A 19,644-nucleotide genomic window follows, 5' to 3' on the forward strand; every position below is an offset into this window, starting at 1 on the left:
GGACAAACCAGCGTACGGGTCACCTGGTGTTAAGTGATCACCGCCGCCCACATTCTCTTGCAACACTAGAGGAATCACAGGAACGTTGCCGGCCGTTAAGGAAGGTGTACTTTTTTTAAGGTACCCATGTCGTATTATCCTGCAAACACCACACAAGGAAGCTCATTCCACAGCTTTGTAGTACGTGGAAGAAAGCTCCTTGAAAAAACCTATATAATGAAAGTTGGAAAGTTTAACAAGCATATAAGATATCCTGCCTTCTCTGCGATTTGGAGATAAAGTTTTCGTCGTGGGAGCGTAACTTTATGCAAGTTAGCGGTCCCTCGAGTACTACTGACGCAGTTTTTAACATTATATGAAAGAGTAATAAATCTAACAGCCACATTGCCAGGCACATGACTAAATTGCTTTTTTATGGGATTAGGAAGTCAAATGAGCCTACGGGTTGCCAGATCGTAAGCTATCACCGCCGCTTATAGTCTCTTGTGGCACCAGAGGTATCACAAGAGAGTTGCCATTCTTTAAAATACTAGAGTTTTTAGAGTTAAGCTAACCAAAGTCGTATCTTCTTAGAAATATTGCGAAAGAAACTTCCGATTCATATTTGAATTCAAATACACGCCTTTTTATTCGAAATAGGATTTCAAAATAACTGATTGAACACAGAAATTACTATAGATTACATTACATTTGATAATAGATACCGCAGACCTGATGATTAATGGTTAACTCGTTGTTCCATATTTTGTTGCTTAGACAATTTATACATAGATAGGCTATGACAGCCGTAAAAACGTCGAAAAAAAGTGAGTTTAGACTTAACCTCTATTTTGACCAATGCGCGCACACTAACACAAATCGTCATAGAAATAGACGTTGCTTGTCACGTACACACTTCCCTTAAAGCCTCGCCTAGTATCGGAATACTGGGTCTCGAAATCTCGAGCGATTGCCAATTTCGTGGTCATCTGGAAGGCAAATCCAAATTGGCTTCAAAGAAACTGGGCATCATTAATAGAGCACGGCAATACTTCAAGCCGGCCCACATACTAGCGCTCTACAAAGCGCAGGTCCGGCCACACATGAAGTATTGCTGTCATCTCTGGTCTGGCGCACCCCAGTATCATATCGATCCATTTGACCGTGTGGAACGCAGAGCAGCTCGAATTGTCGAGGACCCAGTGCTCTGTGAACGGCTTGATCACTTGGCGTTGCGTAGAGATGTCGCTTCATTGTGTGTCTTCTATCACGGGGAGTGTTCCGAAGACTGATTCCTGCCGCAGAATTCCACCTTCGCACGACACGCTACAAGTTAGGATATCATCTTCACTATCTGGTTCTGTGGCGGTCCTCCACAGTGCGGTTTTCAAGGAGCTTTCGTCCACGTACTACAATGCTGTGGAATGAGCTTCCTTGTGCGGTGTTTCCGGGACGATACGACATGGGTACCTTCAAAAAAAGTACACCTTCCTTAAAGGCCGGCAACGCTCCTGTAATTCCTCTGGTGTTGCAAGAGATTGTGGGCGGCGGTGATCAGGTTAAACAACAGGTGACCCGTACGCTCGTTTGTCCTCATATTCCATAAAAAAAAACATACATTAGAGTATTAAACTTAGCCTGTTTTCATCGGTTGTGTAATATAGCAAGAGACTCTATGTAGACGTATAAATTATCAAAGGCTTTTCGCTTCATTCCGTGCCCCATATGTATCTTGCACTTTCTTAGATTATTAGTTTTTAGAGATTACATCAACTATTACACTACCATTCATCTAAATTACTACACTAAAATCAATGTTGAAGGCTAGCTATGATGTCTGATCGAATGCTATACTAGTACTTAAGAACCTATATCTAATATATAAAATTCTCATGTCATGGTGTTTAACTTTGAAATCCTTCGAAACGGCTTGACCGACTCTCATGAAATTTTGAATGCATATTGGGTAGGTCTGAGAATCGGACAACATCTATTTTTCATCCCCCTAAATGTTAAGATTTTTTTTTAATTTTTTTGACATTCTTTTTGACTTTCAATAAGTGATGTCACATCCTATTTTGAATAAAAATATTTGAATTTGAACTTGAAAGTATACCATTAATAAAATACTATCATTTGTAAGTGCTACCTATTGATAGGTTCGAAGTCGGTGCCAAGCCAAATGTAAAAGCATAAAAAATACCAATCGAATTGAGAACCACCTCCTTTTTGAAGTCGGTTAAAAAGTAAAAGCAGGGATGGTGAATAAAGTTAATATTCACTAATATTGTTCAATAAATCTTAAGTCCATTAAGGGAGTATAATCTTTAATGTAATAAAATTAAAAAAACATTTGGGGAGATTTAGCGGTCAGATTAAATGCTAATTTATTCATTGTAAAATAAGGCCGGTAGGCTTAAAGAATAATTATAGTCTGTCTTTGCAATGGCTTTGATGTACTCGTAACGTTAAGGCTTTTCAAAAATCACATAAATAAGACCACATTTTCAAGACATTAGGGATTGAATAGTTTTTTTTCTTGGAAACACTTTTGTAAGGTAAAATATGTCTATTTAATCGAAAATGAACATTTTTAACTATTTTTTATACAATTGTGATAGAATTTTTGGGATTTCTGGTAGCAATACATGCGTTGTTCTGTAATTGATTGCTTACATTGCCGTATTAGGCTGGCAACGCTCCATGAATCATCTGGTCTGGTATAAGCAGAGGCGATCACTTACTCATTAAAAAAAACCTAATCAGTAATGCTTTATTATTTATGATAGATATTCCTATAGTATGATTCCTAAAGCATTCAGCGACTTAGTCGTATAAACGAGTCTTAAGAGAAAATATTTTAAAATGGCGTTACTTATCATTCCCACTCAGCCCAAGGGCAAGCCCTTTATACACAAGCATGCGGCAGTACTGCATGCAAATAATCTCAGAACTAAAACAATGTTGCAAAATCTTAATGTCAATCAAAAAGTGGAATTGTTACTGATAGCCTAGTATTGTTAACATTGTATATATGCTCATTGTACTGCTGTTATTTCAAGTACAAAGTACGAATTACATATTTTTTTCAAGTGAAATCTTCTTAAGCGGTGTTGAGCACTTTTCTTGAGATGGGTATAAAATGTTAAATTCACGTCAGGACACGTGACCTGATCGAAAATTCGTTAGACAGTCGTTGAAATTATGGATGAAGTTGATTTTTCGAGAGATAAACTTTTTAATGTAAAATAATTGTAATAGTTCTGAAGTGTCAAATCGTTTATCTACATATATAAAAGAAAGTCGTGTTACTTACACCATTTATAACTCAAGAACGGCGAGACCATTTTTCTGTTGTTTGATTTTTTAGGTTACTCTTAGTCCCGAATCTTCTTTCCCGACATAGACGTAATGCAACTAGGATTCGAAACATTGCGAATTGGACTGACGAAGAACAAGAAATTGCAGGTAAAAAGCACCGCGTATGGGCTCGATGTTGTGTTTCTGAATCACAAAAGCAAAGCGAGGCAGCCAGTAAACCTCAGAGTTCAACTACTAGATAATTTTCGTCGCACAAGAAGAAATTTATGAAGTACTGATTTGAATCGAGCAGCGTTTCGATACGATTGCAGTACTGATTACCGCTTGCATATGAGCGTTCACATTGGGTCGATGGACGTTGTTTTCAAGTATTTTCCGGAGAAACGCCAGGACTGTGCTGCCTTAGTAGGAAACAACCGAATCACGACATTTTCTAGCAAACACTCAAAAATACAGTGTTTGTTTCCAAATTTCCTCATTTGGGGCAGACATTGCCTAAGAACGACGATTTAATCCGATATTCAGGGTATTAATTTATTTATATTCTTACACACAATGCAGTAGTTGAATAACCTACCTACTATACTTGTTCCTATGTATTATGTATGCTAATTCTAAAATTTTTTTTTAGAATTAGCATACATAATACGTTCTAATTCTAAAAGACTTTGCTTTTGATTTTGTAGATACAAGGACAGATTCACCATCGAATTGGATCATTGCAATCTCTCGAAGATGCACACCATAAATTTTAACATTTCATAGGCACCCTGGAGGAACGACATGAAGAGATCAATGCAGCAATGGTAATAGCAATTCTTCATGATCTGCAGCAACTACTTCATGAACATTTTGCATGTCGAGTTAGATCCGTCTTGCATTCGCCATGACCATTAACAAATCTCAAGGCCAATTTTTGATAGTTTGTGGTCTGAATCTAGAAAATCTATTTCCCATGGTCAATCTATATGAATATATATATAAGAGATTTCCACGTATATAGTCACTCATCACGATATCTCTGGAACCATAAGGTGTTGAGACTTGAAATTTGGTAGGAATTTTCCTTTCGTCGAGTAGAGGTCAGCTAAGAATTTATTTTACGAATTTTACGAAATTCCGACGGCGAGTTTTTTTTTTTTTAACAGAACAACGTCTGTCGGGTCCGCTAGTATAATATAAATTGTCATTTTTGTGTATGATAGCGCATTAATATAGTATTTAACCACATAAATTAAATAATAAATAAATTGTCGGAGACCCAGTGCTCTGTGAACGGCTGGATCACTTGGCGTTGCTTAGAGACGTCGCTACATTGTGTGTCTTCTACCGCATTTATCACGGGAAGTGTTCCGAAGAGCTGTTTAACCTGATTCCTGCCGCCGAATTCCACCTACGCACGACACGCCTCAAGTTAGGATATCATCCCCACCACCTGGATGAGTGGCGGTCCTCCACAGTGCGGTTTTCAAGGAGCTTTCTTCCTCGTACTACAACGCTGTGGAAAGAGCTTCCTTGTGCGGTGTTTCCGGGACGATACGACATGGGTACCATCAAAAAAAGCGCGTACACCTTCCTTAAAGGCCGGCAAAGCTCTTGTGATTCCTCTGGTGTTGCAAGAGAATGTGGGCGGCGGTGATCACTTAACACCAGGTGAACCGTACGCTCGTATGTCCTCCTATTCCATAAAAAATACTAGTATTTTTATACAGCTAAATACAGCAATTAGTGCGAAATTGTTCCCTCACAATTCCAAAATATACAAAAATGCACAACGTTTATGTTCTTGTTTTACTTCTACGGGCACTCGCGGAGTGCAAACCCGATTTTTTTTTAATTAGCTTATTTTTTTCGATTAAGAGATTTTTAAAGAATTTAGATTAAAGATTTTCTATGGTGAATATGATGCGACTTGCTTTTTAGTTCAACGATTATGAATATTTATCATAAACTAAAACAATTTTGTACTTATATTGCATGGCTTAAAATATTTAAGAGGTAGGAATATAAAATATCATGTAAAGAATTTAACTGAACTGCTACTCGCGTTAAAATCCTCCTTTCCAACGCAAATGAATTGCTTTACTAACCGCTTCGAGCAAACACTTTTATTTAAAATTGTAACTTCACTTAAAAACTCATTAAACCAAAATCACCCAGTTTTTCGATTTAACATAACAAAACGTTAATTTGTATTGCGTTAAAGTTTATTTGATTTATCTACTGAGTACTTTGCAAAGAAGGAAATAAAATAATATTCACCAAAATAATTTCCGATTGAAAATTAGGGTTCTTTTTTGATATTTAATTCAAAATAAGGTGAAGAAATAAATATTTCAAATCAAAAATATTACAGTGTATCTGTGATATAAAAAGGTAACTTTACACCGAATTATCACCCCCTCACTCACTTGCACTTCCCGACCTCTGATAACCCGTAAATTATTTTTCCTTACAACTTTGTTATACTCTCGTCCTTTTCCCTTGAGATTTATTCTACTATTCTTTTTCACTTTTTATCATTTTCAAAGGCTTCAGCCTTCGTCTATAAATGCAACTCAAAAGTTGTTTTTGATTTTTTTATAACGGGCTAAGGCTCACGTGATAGACAGTCGTGAGACAACCGCCCATGGACATCCGGAACACCAGAGTCAAGGAATGCGTTGTCGGACGCCATGTCAATATTATAAATAAAACAAATGCTAGCGTACGAACACAATATAATATGTCTATTGATAGAACTATTTACAATCCCTGAAGGTTATCAATGTAATTACATAAAAATGGAATTTAATTCTATACAAAACATTGTAAATGTTAACACACATAAAATAACATCTAATTAATGCCTATATTATCTTAATACTACTCTTAGATATCACAAAACTAGAAGTAGCTAGTAATTACTACTGATTTGATGATCTTGCGTTTAGGATAGCTGATGTAATCAAATGAAAATAATATATTTTCATGATTATAATTTATAGTTAATACGTTACTGAATATGGGTACAGAGGCAACGCAGCAAATGACATTAAATGTTAGTGATGTAAACAATAATGGGCTTTATACACACATGAATATATATATTATGGATCAAAATACAATCGAACTTTACTACGCATACAATTTAAATAAAACACTTTTAAAGGATTCAACCGCATTTAACTGTTTTTTTACATTACATTTTTGCGTAAAAGGTACATTTTATTATTATTTTAGCAAACCCGACGTTTCAAGAGCTTTCCAGATCTCGTTTTCAGGGGGATCCTGACTGAGATCTGAAACGTCCGATGAGGATTCAAAGCTACGATTCCTCTCTGGAACCAGAGTAGTGGCGCCTTAGGCTGGTCCTACATTGGAAGCGGAATTTCCCCCGACCAGACAGTCTGGTCAGGACTGAACGAAACTAACCGGAGCCAGTGCTCGCTCCGGGGAGTCTGACAAGTCTGAACTGGTCTGAAAACAACCAAACAGATTTGTTTTTCGTCTATATCAGACTTACACACTCGACACCTTTCCACGTCAAGATTCCACATAGTACTGACTCTGGAAATGGATTCTGACTGGTTCGTCCGCTCCTGTCTAGCTGCAGTGTAGGAGCGCCGAGTCTAGACTGGTATGGTCTGGCCGGGTCGGGCCGACCGACTCCGCTTCCAATGTAGGACCGGCCTTAGACTAGTCGAAAACGGACCTTGAAAGCAATTGGAATTAATATTTCATCCCTACTCTGTTGTGCGGCTGGCTGTTACGCGACATGCGATAGATGGACGAAAATTGGGGCGATATAATAAGTGTATCACTTAAAAAAATTGTGAAAGTATTTAAATAGTATATCGTATTATATTCGGTAATTCACAACTCTTCATGTTAAAGTCCGTTTTGTATCCCTTTGTTTCATTGAGAAGTGTGGATTCATTAAACAATACATTTTACCAGTAATTGTGTTCAATAGGTACTGAAAACAGACAGATAATATTTCAAGCATCATTAAATTTATATTTCCGTTTGTTTTTTGCTTACAATGCAATATTATAACAGCTTATAATATTGAGACAGCTTCAATGGATCTGTAAATCTGTCAATAATTCAGGCATATCATGTAAATTAAATTATTGCTACTTCATGTTACAAATAATTAATAAATTAAATAAATATATTTTTGGATAATCTCATGTGAAAATTTTCTTCTACATATTCAAGCAAAACATATCATCATAAAATTGGTCGATTCCCAGATGCTTCGTAGCCAAGAATTCTTCTTACGTCCAACCGGTCGCTTACCATCTATGATTATTGTATTGAGAAACAACCAATTAATATTTTAAGTTTCATCGAGTATGAATTCCCAAATTTTTGCCAATCCCAGAATTTGGCGAGTCAACATCTCCTGAGGATCCCTCGTGTAGAGGCGAAACCCGTGTCGAATTGATTAGAAACAAATCTTAGAGGAATTTACACTCAAGACAACTCACAATTCACATTTGAATAATTATGAATTTCTGCAAAATAACTCAATTCAATAAATTTTAATAAATTATTTTAAAAAACTTCCTAAGGAAAATTTTTGTTGTTAATAGCACCAACCTATTTGAAAACACTTTGGTGGTATTTATATTCGGTTGATTTAAACTGTTTGCAAAACTATTTCGTTTAATTATCTCCATGAAAAACATTATATAAAGTAATTAAAAATATGCCTTAGCGTAGTAATATAAACAGCGTTTAAGTTGTTGAAAAAAAAACAGTTTGTTAAGACTTGGATAATATACTGTTTACAAGAACATCTTATCAAAAGCTTGTATTTACAAATACGTTCACAAATTAATTAGTTATTTATTATTTCATATTGCGTGAAGACACCCGTCACCTGGCTTGAGCACTGTTTGTGGGCTTGGCCAGATCTTGGCACTAAAACCAACTGCTCCAAGTCACCCTGGGAACAAATATAATTATTTTACTATAAATGAAGGATAAATTTACTAAAACTTATGCTAAGGAAGCCACAACCTAAGAGTTGAACAAGGCATACAAGAATTATTAACGATACTTCACTCGCACGGTTGGCTCAATGGAAAGAGCGCTCGCACAGAACGCGAGCGACCTGCATCGTTCATAATTTTTGTTTTCAAATTTAATTTTTGTAATTAATCCCAGAAGTACTTTAAAAAATAAAAAATTGTTTAGATTTGAAAGAGCGACATCTCAAGTCAATTTCCTAGTAAGCAAATATTGGGGTTTAGCAGGTTGGGAACTGTAAAGTAAATCGTGTAGAGTGTAGATGAAGCCACAAACTCTCAGTTGAACAAGACATACAAGATTTATCAACGATACGTCAATCGAACGGTTGGCTTAGTGGAAAGAGCGCTTGCACGGAACGCTAGAGGTCGCGGGTTCGAGTCCCGCATCGTTCATAAATTTTATTTTCAAATTTATTTTTTATAAATAATCCCAGAAGTGGGGGTTATCACTTTAAAAAATAACAAATTGTTTAAAAATTATGCTATAATACCTCTGTATTTATACAAAACAAAGTAATGTCTGGTAAGTAAGTTAAATTTCTTGATTTTAATAAGTGAAATTCATAAAAACGAAGCATTATTTACTCGTCCAAGCTATAGTTAAGAGTTAGAAACAAAAAAAAAAGAATCACGCTATAACATAGAAAGGAAGTAAATAATGTTCGAAAGTAATTGTAAACATTCCAGTTGGAAACAGTTTAGTAAATCAAACAAAAGATAACTCTAATTAATCAGAAAAATAACCCAATTACCCAACTATCCACTAAAATGAACTAAAATACGTTCTGAGAAAATATGGATTAAATATAACTATTAGTATTGTAGTAATAGAAATGTTTAATATTACATTTTTACAAATCTCCATTTATTTAAGATTATGGCGAATATATTATGTTGGTTCTGAATATATGCAGCTTATATAATATAAACGATGAGACTGCTAATGAATACATAAATTCCTAACGAGCGAAATATTACTGCTAATGACTAAATTTCTGCTCGCTCATTTGGAAGCAAAACATTTGCTAAAATGATAAAAATGCCTATTCACGCCTGTGGCTTCATTATCAAAATCACTGTTTATTTTGCTGTATTAATGTCACTTAGTGATAATTAATTAGGCTGCATTTATATCCCTTATCTTACATTGGTGACGCAACGTCATAAATCTTCTTTCAAATTATTCCTTGGATTTGTATACTTTAAGTACATTTATTTTTGCGATAAAAGCCTCAGAGAGCGATCACGATTCATCATTTGTTGCGAATGTATCTGTTTATTGAAATCAAACGAATTCTTTTATGTGAATATTTTCAACTCTAGTATTTGTTTGTTTTCTCTCTTTATCGATGAGAATATATATTCTGCACTTGTCAGTTATAAATTTAATTTAACTGTTTAATTTTGATACTGTTAACTTGTATTTACTTTTTGTTATACCTTCATTCATAACTTCCTGTTGCGTTTTTAAGCGGTTCACTTTCTATAACTTTGTGCTTATTGCTAATTTCGTCCGTCCATGCTAAATAAAATAACGACTTATTTAAACACCGGAGTTTTTATCAATAAAGAGAACGGAATACGGATAGGAAGAGTTTAAAACAAATATAAGAAATAGTAAGTGTTGTAATGCTATCGCTTACAATATCGCATATATATATATATATATATATATAATATTAGGGGATAAAGTATGAAATTGCCGATTTGTACCGAAAAAGTCAAATTCGTTTTTTTTAATTTAACATATTTATTTATTTAAAATAATTACTCTTATTTTTATACATTGCTCGCATCTAATAGGAAGATCACTTATGCCCCTGCTGCAGAAGTGTGGTGATCTAGATTCGATAAACCGTGTGAAATTGAAAGTTGAAAATCGAATGTTGCACATTTTTTAAAAGAAGAACTACGTAGGTACCATGTGAAAAACTGTTTCACGCCAAAATCTCAAACCATGAAGGTTCTATGTCAATTCGAAGTACCTATTACATTCATACCTTAACCCCTATTATTTTGTTACATTTTTGACTTGAAAATGTCCATTTATATCTTGCAAATATATATTCAAAAACTTTTTTTGTCAGCATATTAGAGTAAAACATTATTGATAATTTAAACATTAATAATAAACCACCAATACACATGGTTAAGTCAAAATAATATAACCCAAACAAACATACTTGTGATTGATGTTTTAGGATTGTACATTTATTCCAAAGATTGAAACATCTAAATTCCTTAAAAGCAATACAATTTTATGAGCACATACAAACGTAACAAGTGTTCAATAAAGGGTATGAGAAGGGACTTAGGCAAATGTTTACGATGTCCCGATATATTAAATCAATTGTCCACTTACAGAGAAGAGATATCCAATAATGAGATCGGCGTCCCTCGGAGTATCGAGCGCGTCCTTCTCGAGAATATCTGTTCGCAGCCAGCGGCAGTCGACGTATATTCGAACTGTGTTGTCGTCATGTACACTGCGGATATGACTTCAATATAAATTAAACATGCAAAAATAAAACAATTTCAAAATGCACTTCCCTTTAAGATTTTAATAAAAATACTTATTCAAATTTCAAACGTAGTAACGCTGCAGATTACTGCATATAGATATTATTAATTTTCGCAACACTAGGGGTCAACTATAGCGTTTCCGGTCTTTAAGGAGAATGTATACTCTAATCCTAACTCGTATGCAACTGATAATTCCACAAACTGTCTGTGCGATGCAATAAATTTCTTGCAAAACGCTCGCTTGTAGAATGTCAGACGTCAAAGTGATGCGGGTCGAATAAAAGTGGCCAAATAAAACTAGACAGTTATGAATTCTAAAAACGAAAACACATTAGTACGTGGTGGGCTTTGCGTATCCGACGTTGTAAATTATAACGAAGGCGCCTTAGATTAAGGATTGATCTCTGCTGAGCTCCAACTACAAAACGCACTACCTAAGAACAAAACAGCCTTTTTATTACGGCAACTATTAGGTGCTTGTGTGCCTGGCATCTTAACATTAAACTTAACTTAATTAAACTTAAAAATTTGGTAACATATGCTTCGTGTTATTTTACGTTGAAATTAATAAAATATAAAATACTTACTGATGATTTTATGTTAGTGTCCTTGTAATTTTGTTGTAGTATTATTTTTACAAAGTTGTACTACGCAACCAGGCATTTTAGTTTCAATTATTATTAGCAATAGTTTAACAGCACATGTGGCACGTCAAAGTTACAAATTGCTCGAGAATGGCTCGAGAACGCCCACTTAGGCGTAGTATTCGTTGCCGCACTTTGCGACTTCGTCCGTGGTATCTAATGGAGCGAAGCGGAAGACTAATTCTTAATCTAAGGTACACGTTATAGATTCATTTATAAACAATCTCTAGAACCTTCATGTCCTTTATTCTTACAATCTCGGTATAAACCCAAAAGATAGACTAGTTATGTTTTCAAACTTTTATCATCGCGGAACTTTAACATAAGCAATTATTATGGCGGGTATTCACCGCCGATATTTCGATCCAATTGCATGAATCGCGGTCGCGACGGAATTTCGGAGGCGGCGAGAAACTCTGGACAGATTGAAACTAATACTACATCTGTCCACAAGGCGTCTAATTCGTTTTCGGCATCAAATTAATAAAATAAATATCGTGACTATCCGTCATAGTAATAATTATATAATAATATTTTTATAATATTGACACAGCTTTACACAAGTTATCTAGCCAAAACTAGGCATAGCCTGTAAGGTACGACTTTACCAGTGGGAGGCTCCTTTGCACAGGATGCTGGCTAGATTATGGGTACCACAACGGCGCCTATTTCTGACGTGAAGCAGTAATTTGTAAACATTACTGTGTTTCGGTATGAAGGGCGCCGTAGCTAGTGAATTTACTGGGCAAATGAGACTTGACATCTTATGTCTCAAGGTGACGAGCGCAATTGTGGTGCCGTTTAGAATTGTTGAGATTTTCACGAATCCTGAGCGGCACTGGACTGTAATGGGCAGGGCGTATAAATTACCATCAGTTGAACGTCCTACTCGTTTCGTCCATTATTTTCATAAAAAAAAAACTATGGGTACAAGACAATGATATAAATAATAGAATAAACCTACTAAAACATAAATAAATACATAAATAATACTATCAATTAATTATTTATTTCAATCTAAAAGAGGAATGTACATTAACTCTCTGTTTAATCTAGAGAAAACATATCACCCCTTTAAACTTGAACGATGCCGAATTTCAGATTCATTGTGCGGACAATGTATAAAACGAGTTTCGAAGTTTTTCACATATTGATACACGAAAGAGGAAGCAATATTCTCAATAGTTAATATCAGCCAAAACCCACATCCTGCTACAAATACCCCAGGGCATTCTGAATGCAATATCGACTTCGATCTAGAGCATGTTTGCCTTCAAATATTTAACCGAAACTATTTTGAATATTTAACTTGCATTGTGGGATTTCTTTTACAAAACGTAAAGTAGTTCGATATTTAGGTTACTGTTGTTTATATTTTAAGTTCACTACTGAAGCGGTATGCAAAAGGAGGTCACAGAAAAATTTGTTGGTGGATGAGAATTTTTTTTATAATTGAGCAACATTTTAGCAAACAAAATGACCGTATTTATGCTCAAAGCTTAGCGGCTTCTCAGTAAGTCGACAGAATGCACCAAACCAAAAAAGGTTTGGTGGGGTAGTAGCTATGAAGGAGTGATTGAGCCTGCTTTTGTGAAAAAGATATAAAAACATCGGCAGAAGTGTATGAAGATAATAAATTCTTGAGAAGGTAACGAAGCCCCTTAACAACACCATGCTCAGTAACCAAGAATGGTCATTCCAGCAAGAGTCGGCGCCTTGTCATTAAGCTCGGTATACGCAGTTTTGGACTTCATCAGAGCTGAAGACTGGCCGTCGTCTAATCCCGACCTTAACCCGCTGAATTATGATTTTTGGTGAAGAATTTTCCCATAAAAAAAGAGTGCGTGCTTCTATTGTTAACTGGCCTCAAAGTATAAAGGACTGTATTGCAGCTAATGGAGACCACTTCGAATAAGCTTTTTATACTTTAAATTGTTTTATATTTATGTATTAAATAAAACGCGTAATATAAAAGTTATTTGCAATAGAATTTTTCTTTCTTGTCAGTTTTAGTATTTATGGCAATAGTAGTATATAAGTTACTCAACTTTTTTTGGGTCCCGATATCCACAATAGGCCTTCACCAATGATAATACAAATACCTGAAATTATATTCAACGTATACCTTATAGCAACATGATGCCATCGGAAGTCGTACAATGGTACAGCAAGGTAGATGGATCTTGAGGAACCCCCACCGGCATGAACCAATCTGGCTGCACCTCGACCGGCCAGCTCCAGTGATAGGAAGGATCCCGATCGACGACGGGATCGCAGCGAGATTAGGGTTCCTTGACCGTAGCCACCGCTCTACAAAGTGATTTAAGTGACATATCAGAATGAAAAATACAATAAATGAAATCAGATATAAATCAGGAAAAAAGATATGAATTTTAATTGTAATATACTTTACTATATTCGCGAGAAAGGTCGAGCTTTAATGTAAAGAAGAGAAAATGAATTTATTGCTATTCTATTCAACAATTATTTACAGCTTAATCATTTTATCAATTATAATAACAATATTTTGATAGTGGTGCAAGATTGATCATTTTGTATAATAGGGGTTAAAGTATGAAATTGCCGTTTTATAGGTACTACGAATTGACATAGAACCTTCGTGGCTTTAGATTTTTGAGTGAAACTTATTCACACGGTACCTATGTAGTTCTTATTTTAAAAAATGTGCAACATTCGAATATTGACTTTCAGTTGTTTTTTTATTCAGCTGAGACAAGAAAGATGGATGCTTCGAAAATTCTATTGATTTTTGAATAAGAGCTCCGACGCGGAACTTACGCGGCACCAACAGTTCACAATATCAATATTGCGTTTGGAGAGGGGATCCTAATGAATGCACCGATTTTGTGCTGGAAAATTTGAGTTGAAAACCGAACCACATGGAAGACCGCCCACACAAGTGAATAAAAATGAATTGAAAAAGATGGTGGAAGCCGATCTGAGCCAAACTACCCATGATTAGCGGCATGGTTTAACGTTACCTTATCAACAATATAGAATCATTTGCGTCAAATCAATAACAAATTATGAAAAATGGGTGCCTCATGATTTGACAGATCTGCAGAAAGAAACACGTGTTGAAACTTGTCTTGCCTTGTTGAATCGATACAGAAATGAAGGAATATTGGATCGAATTGTGACGTTACGTTATCCGTAAAAAACGTGGATTCTTTATGATAACCGAAAGCGAAAAATACAATGGCTGACCATAGGTCAAACGCCGCAAAAGCAAAGTTTACTAATAAAAAAGTAATGGAAATGGTTTGTTGGTCTCAGCATGGTGTTATTCACTATAGCTTTCTCCGATCTGGTCTAGCGATAATGGCAGAGATCTACTATGCCGAATTCTGAACTATGATAGCAAAATTAGCAGTGACTCATGAATATTGATCACCATTATTACTCCATGATAACGCGAGACCTCATATAGCCTTAGAACTGCTTCGTCCGTCAACCTCCGTATTCGACAGACCTTGCTCCAACAGACTACCATTTATTTCGTGATTTGGACAATTTCATAAGTCGTCATAAAAAGTTTTCTTCTCAGGATGCAGTACAAATGCTTTCACACAGTTTGTCGAATCTAGATCACCACAGTTCTATTGCAAACCTAAATAACCTTCCTATTAGATGGCAGCAATGTATATTTAATAATGGCAATTAATTTGGTTAAATGAATTTGTTTAATCAAAAACAGACGAATTATAATTTTTCAGTACAAATCGACAATTTCATACTTTAGCCCCAATATTAATATTATTATAATAATATTTTTACTAAAAACAATTGAAAATTATGGCACTTCATACCTTATTAGCTATTTTGTAAAACCAAACGAAATTATGAATATAGGTAGTATGATATGATCTGTCCCATAGTCTAGCATAATTAGCCTGAAATTGGCCATAAACAATAGATAAGCATATGGCTCGATGTATGACAGATTAACATTTCTATAAATATATATATATATTGTAGTATTTTGCTTCGACTGTAACCAGGTACAATGTAACTTCTACTGTGTGATTGCTAATATAATCAAAATCAGACTCGATTGTTAGGATGTCTAATCACTTAGATGTATTGTTGAGTTAGTGCCGGACTAACCAGGCCCTGCGTAAAACGGGGCCCTAACTAAACTGAATTCTTAAGCATAAATTGCAGCTGGTACCTACTTTAGGTCAAAAATTAATTTTAGTGTATCCGCAGGGCAGTCAGTTCAACTCTTTACAGCAAAGTCCTGGTCATTAATACTAAAACTGTATTGACACTTTCGTAGTTTCTTTAAGTTAATATTAGTTGTAAACTATATTTAATCCTAAATCTGTATTTTAAAATTTTGTAAATCTTTATTTCCAAACCCATAGTAAGGAAAATGCTTATCTGTCACATTTTTAAATAAATTTACATACCAACTGTATCACAAGGTAAAACAATTAATACGTCAATCCATCGATTGGTTGAAAAAGAGATCAGCTAAACTATTCCATACATAGTATCGTATGAAATTTCAAATCAAAGATTATAATAAATCTCCGATCACCATTTTTTCATTGCTTTCGAATAAGTAAATCGGTTGAAAGTTGCACCTCTGAGATACAATCAACTCAATAGCATCCATCTTAATATTAACACAAGTTAAATACGCTCTTAAATATAAAAATATATAAATTATATGATAAAATGTTCTAAATAGAGATTTTCATTTTCTTTATTATAACACTAGAAAAAGGCATTGCTTGTAACTATTTCTAGTAGGGTTCATGAGATGCATTATATCTTTAAGGGTAAATGTATACATTTTTATAATAAAATCCCAGCCACTGTTCAGACATTATCAATAAATAAATTTAAATGTTTTATTAAAAAATGGCTATGTCGTAAATTCTACTACACAGCTGAATATCCAAGTGATTGGACAGCCTGGGTCTGGATTTTTTATAGCAATAGCAATGACAGTACAATATTGTAAATTTTATTAAAAATAGCACAAAAAAATGCTGGGAGAGTTTCTAGCGCCACTTCTTCTCTCTCAGAGCGCCATTTGTTTCTGAAGCGAAGAATAGAAATGACATTTAAAATAATTCTAAAGGAAACAATTTTGAGAAAATAAATGCCTTTTTATGATTACGTAGCAGACTATTTGGTCAGTAGAGTCACGCCAATACAGCCTTCCAATAAACTTATAATTATTTAATCAGCATCTATATCTGCAATAAAGACTTTTCAAAAGAGAAATGAACGATTGGATTCAGCTGCAGATAATTGATTAAACCTCAACTGGGGCCTCGATGAAACCATAATTAATTGAATATCACTTGTTGAATAAATAATATTTTATGACAAGCTTAACTTTAAATGCCTTAACGAATAATTCAATTTTAATTTATGTTATTTTATTAGTAAAATAAATAAATTAATGGTTTTGTAAAAGCTAAAATGAAATACAAGAAAATCAAATATATGTTTTTCCTATTTGTGCCAGTTGTCCGCATCAATAACATATCTCGCAATGCAATGCAATTAGGAATTCAAATTCAAATTCAAATATTTTTATTCAAAATAAGATGTGAAATCACTTATTGAAAGTCAAAAAAACTACTACCCATTCCAAAGTGAATGCCTCGGGCCTGAGAAGAAAGGGCGCAAGAAACTCAGCGGGCTTTTTTTTGTCATCAAAAATATGTTTTACAATTAAAGTAACATTTACAAAGTAACATTGTACAATTAAACTTATTATTTAAGGGCGGTCGCTCCATTCCCAATCAGTGGTATCATTAAGAAAGTCATTTATGTTATAGTAACCTTTACCACACAAACGTTTTTTAACAATTCTTTTGAATAACGTAACACCTTTGTTTTGAACATTTTCTGGGATCTTGTTGTAAAAGCATATACATCGCCCCACAAAAGACTTACTAACTCGACTAAGCCGTAGTAGGCATCATCAGTTTATGTCTGTTCCTGGTGTTAACATTATGGTTATGACAGTTTCTGGCAAATTCACTTATGTGCCTATGAACATACATTACATTATCAAGAATATATTGAGAAGCAACAGTCAAGATGTTAATTTCTTTGAATTTTGCTCTCAAATTTGAAGAGCGAGGCTTCCCACCAATTCGTATCGCCAAGTCCAGAGTGGCGTGCCCTGTCCGTCGCCAATTTTTTTTGCGAAAGCTGCATGTTAAACGTTCGAAATGTGTGTGGTCGTACCAAGTCACTGCAGCTGCTCTCGAATAAAGTCAAAGTAAAAAATATTTTACTAACATTGAATCAAAAGATTGCTCGTCAACATCAATCACGAAAAATACCATCTCTGCATTCCAACCCGCTATTTAGTACGTCATCGCTGAACTTGTAAAGCCACCACATTTATTAAAATTCTTTTGATTTTTTTGCATTATTTATAAAAATTAATATTACTTATATTTAATCCTGGCGTGTTGTTGACTTAAAATTACAACTCACCCGAACAAAATAAAAAAAGTCAAACAACACAATTTTAAACAATAATAATATACAAATGTCCTAACGAAACAATTATGCTATTCCTAGGACCTCTAAAAGAGGATAAGAAAAAGAAGAGGTTCTTATAAAAAAATTGAATTAGCTACTTTTGCGGAAATTCACAATTCCAGATCTTAGTGGAATAACACCCAAGAAAACTCATAAAATTTCGATAGTTTCTCATATAAAATTAGACTAACAACCCGTCTGTCTGTAGCATGTCAAAATTTCCTGATATAATCGTATAAATAATACAATAATAATTATAACCCATAAACGCAAAATTTCTCGATTCCAACCCTTCACATGTATAATTCGAAAACTTTTCATTGAACATTGCCAAAGAAAAGTTTTAATTTTCGTAAAGTTACTGAATAAAACATACCTCGGGCCGCAACCTCAATGAGAGAAACAGTGTGAACTCGGTCGGGAAAGTATTCTCAGCGGGAAAAAGTTCAGAAGACGCGATCCAAATGTATGAGTTCGGTCGCAAACTAAAGGCGTGAGGTCGATCCGAAACTCGGCCCCAATGCGCTTGTGCTGGGTGAAAATTACGTCTTGCATCTGGTGCGAGAGGGTTTATTGTACCTGCCGACAAACTTAATATTAGATAATATAATAAGAGTGGCGAAATATTATACACTTTCATAAAAATTGTTTCTTGTCGCTTCCATGCGGCACTGCTACGATTTACGCTTTAATTGCCGCCGATTTTATGAGATGTACGTTAGAACTTATTGCATAATATAATAAGCATTATTCCATTTATTCTAAATCCTTTACCAATACACTATCTACAGATAGAGATAAATTACTACCTTCTACAGTCAGTAATTAGTTGTCAATAATCTGAAGCTGCCTCAATATACCCGATAAGTCATTCTTATCGCCTTACATCGGGACGCGTGAATTGCCATTTCCATCCAAACTTTTTATCGCTGGTAAGCTATACGTCGTCCCATTGACAGACAGCGTGCACGGATAAGGTGAGTAACCGTCGATTAATTTATTGGTACAGAAAAATCAACGATAGTTACGATTTTTATCTCAAGTAAGAGATAGACTGAATATTGGGAACGGCCGTTAGGTGGCTTAGATTTGACGTTTTAAATGTCACAACTACAGATACACTTTCGGGCCATTTCAATAACCTATCTACCCTTAGTTTAACTTACGGATATATTGCTGTCACCGTTTAATGACAAGATCTTATGTATCCATAGTTATGTCCAATATAGTTATAGTCCAATGCTTAATGTCGATAGGTTATTGAAATGTAAGTACGCGTAAAAGGATAAATTTGTCTACCTCTAGTAAGATAAACTAAAGATAAATAGGTTATTGAAAACGGCCGTTAAATGATTTATATGTCTAGATAGAGTCGCATGCTGTTAGACAACCAATAAAAACGGGCGAGGAAATTAATTTAATGTGCGTGACAAGCTACGACTTACACTCGCGATTCTCTTGATATCTAGATTGTTAGTGTGAGTGATTTGCTCAAAATAAAGATTGGTCTAAACTATATACCTAGAAGAATAATCAATGATCTAAGACGATAAATGAGCTTTTGAATTGATGTGTTTCTCAGTGAATTAAATATGTAATTTTAAATTATTGTAAAA

General features: G+C 34.7%; 1 protein-coding gene across 1 annotated transcript in view; it reads right to left on the bottom strand.

Moving 5' to 3' along the window:
- Positions 1-6,013: 6,013 nt before the first annotated feature.
- The window catches only part of LOC126975071 (uncharacterized), a 61,068-nt gene continuing 47,437 nt past the window's right edge, over positions 6,014-19,644 (bottom strand). Inside the window, exons 6-9 of the mRNA XM_050822880.1 lie at positions 18,405-18,607; positions 13,614-13,798; positions 10,684-10,807; positions 6,014-8,236 (exon numbers count right to left, since the gene is read on the bottom strand). Of these exons, the coding sequence (XP_050678837.1) occupies positions 8,129-8,236; positions 10,684-10,807; positions 13,614-13,798; positions 18,405-18,607 (620 nt within the window). The 3' untranslated portion in view covers positions 6,014-8,128. The remainder of the gene's footprint in view (positions 8,237-10,683; positions 10,808-13,613; positions 13,799-18,404; positions 18,608-19,644) is intronic.

This window comes from Leptidea sinapis, chromosome 34 (genome assembly GCF_905404315.1).
Source record: "Leptidea sinapis chromosome 34, ilLepSina1.1, whole genome shotgun sequence".
NCBI classification, from domain to species: Eukaryota; Metazoa; Arthropoda; class Insecta; order Lepidoptera; family Pieridae; genus Leptidea; species Leptidea sinapis.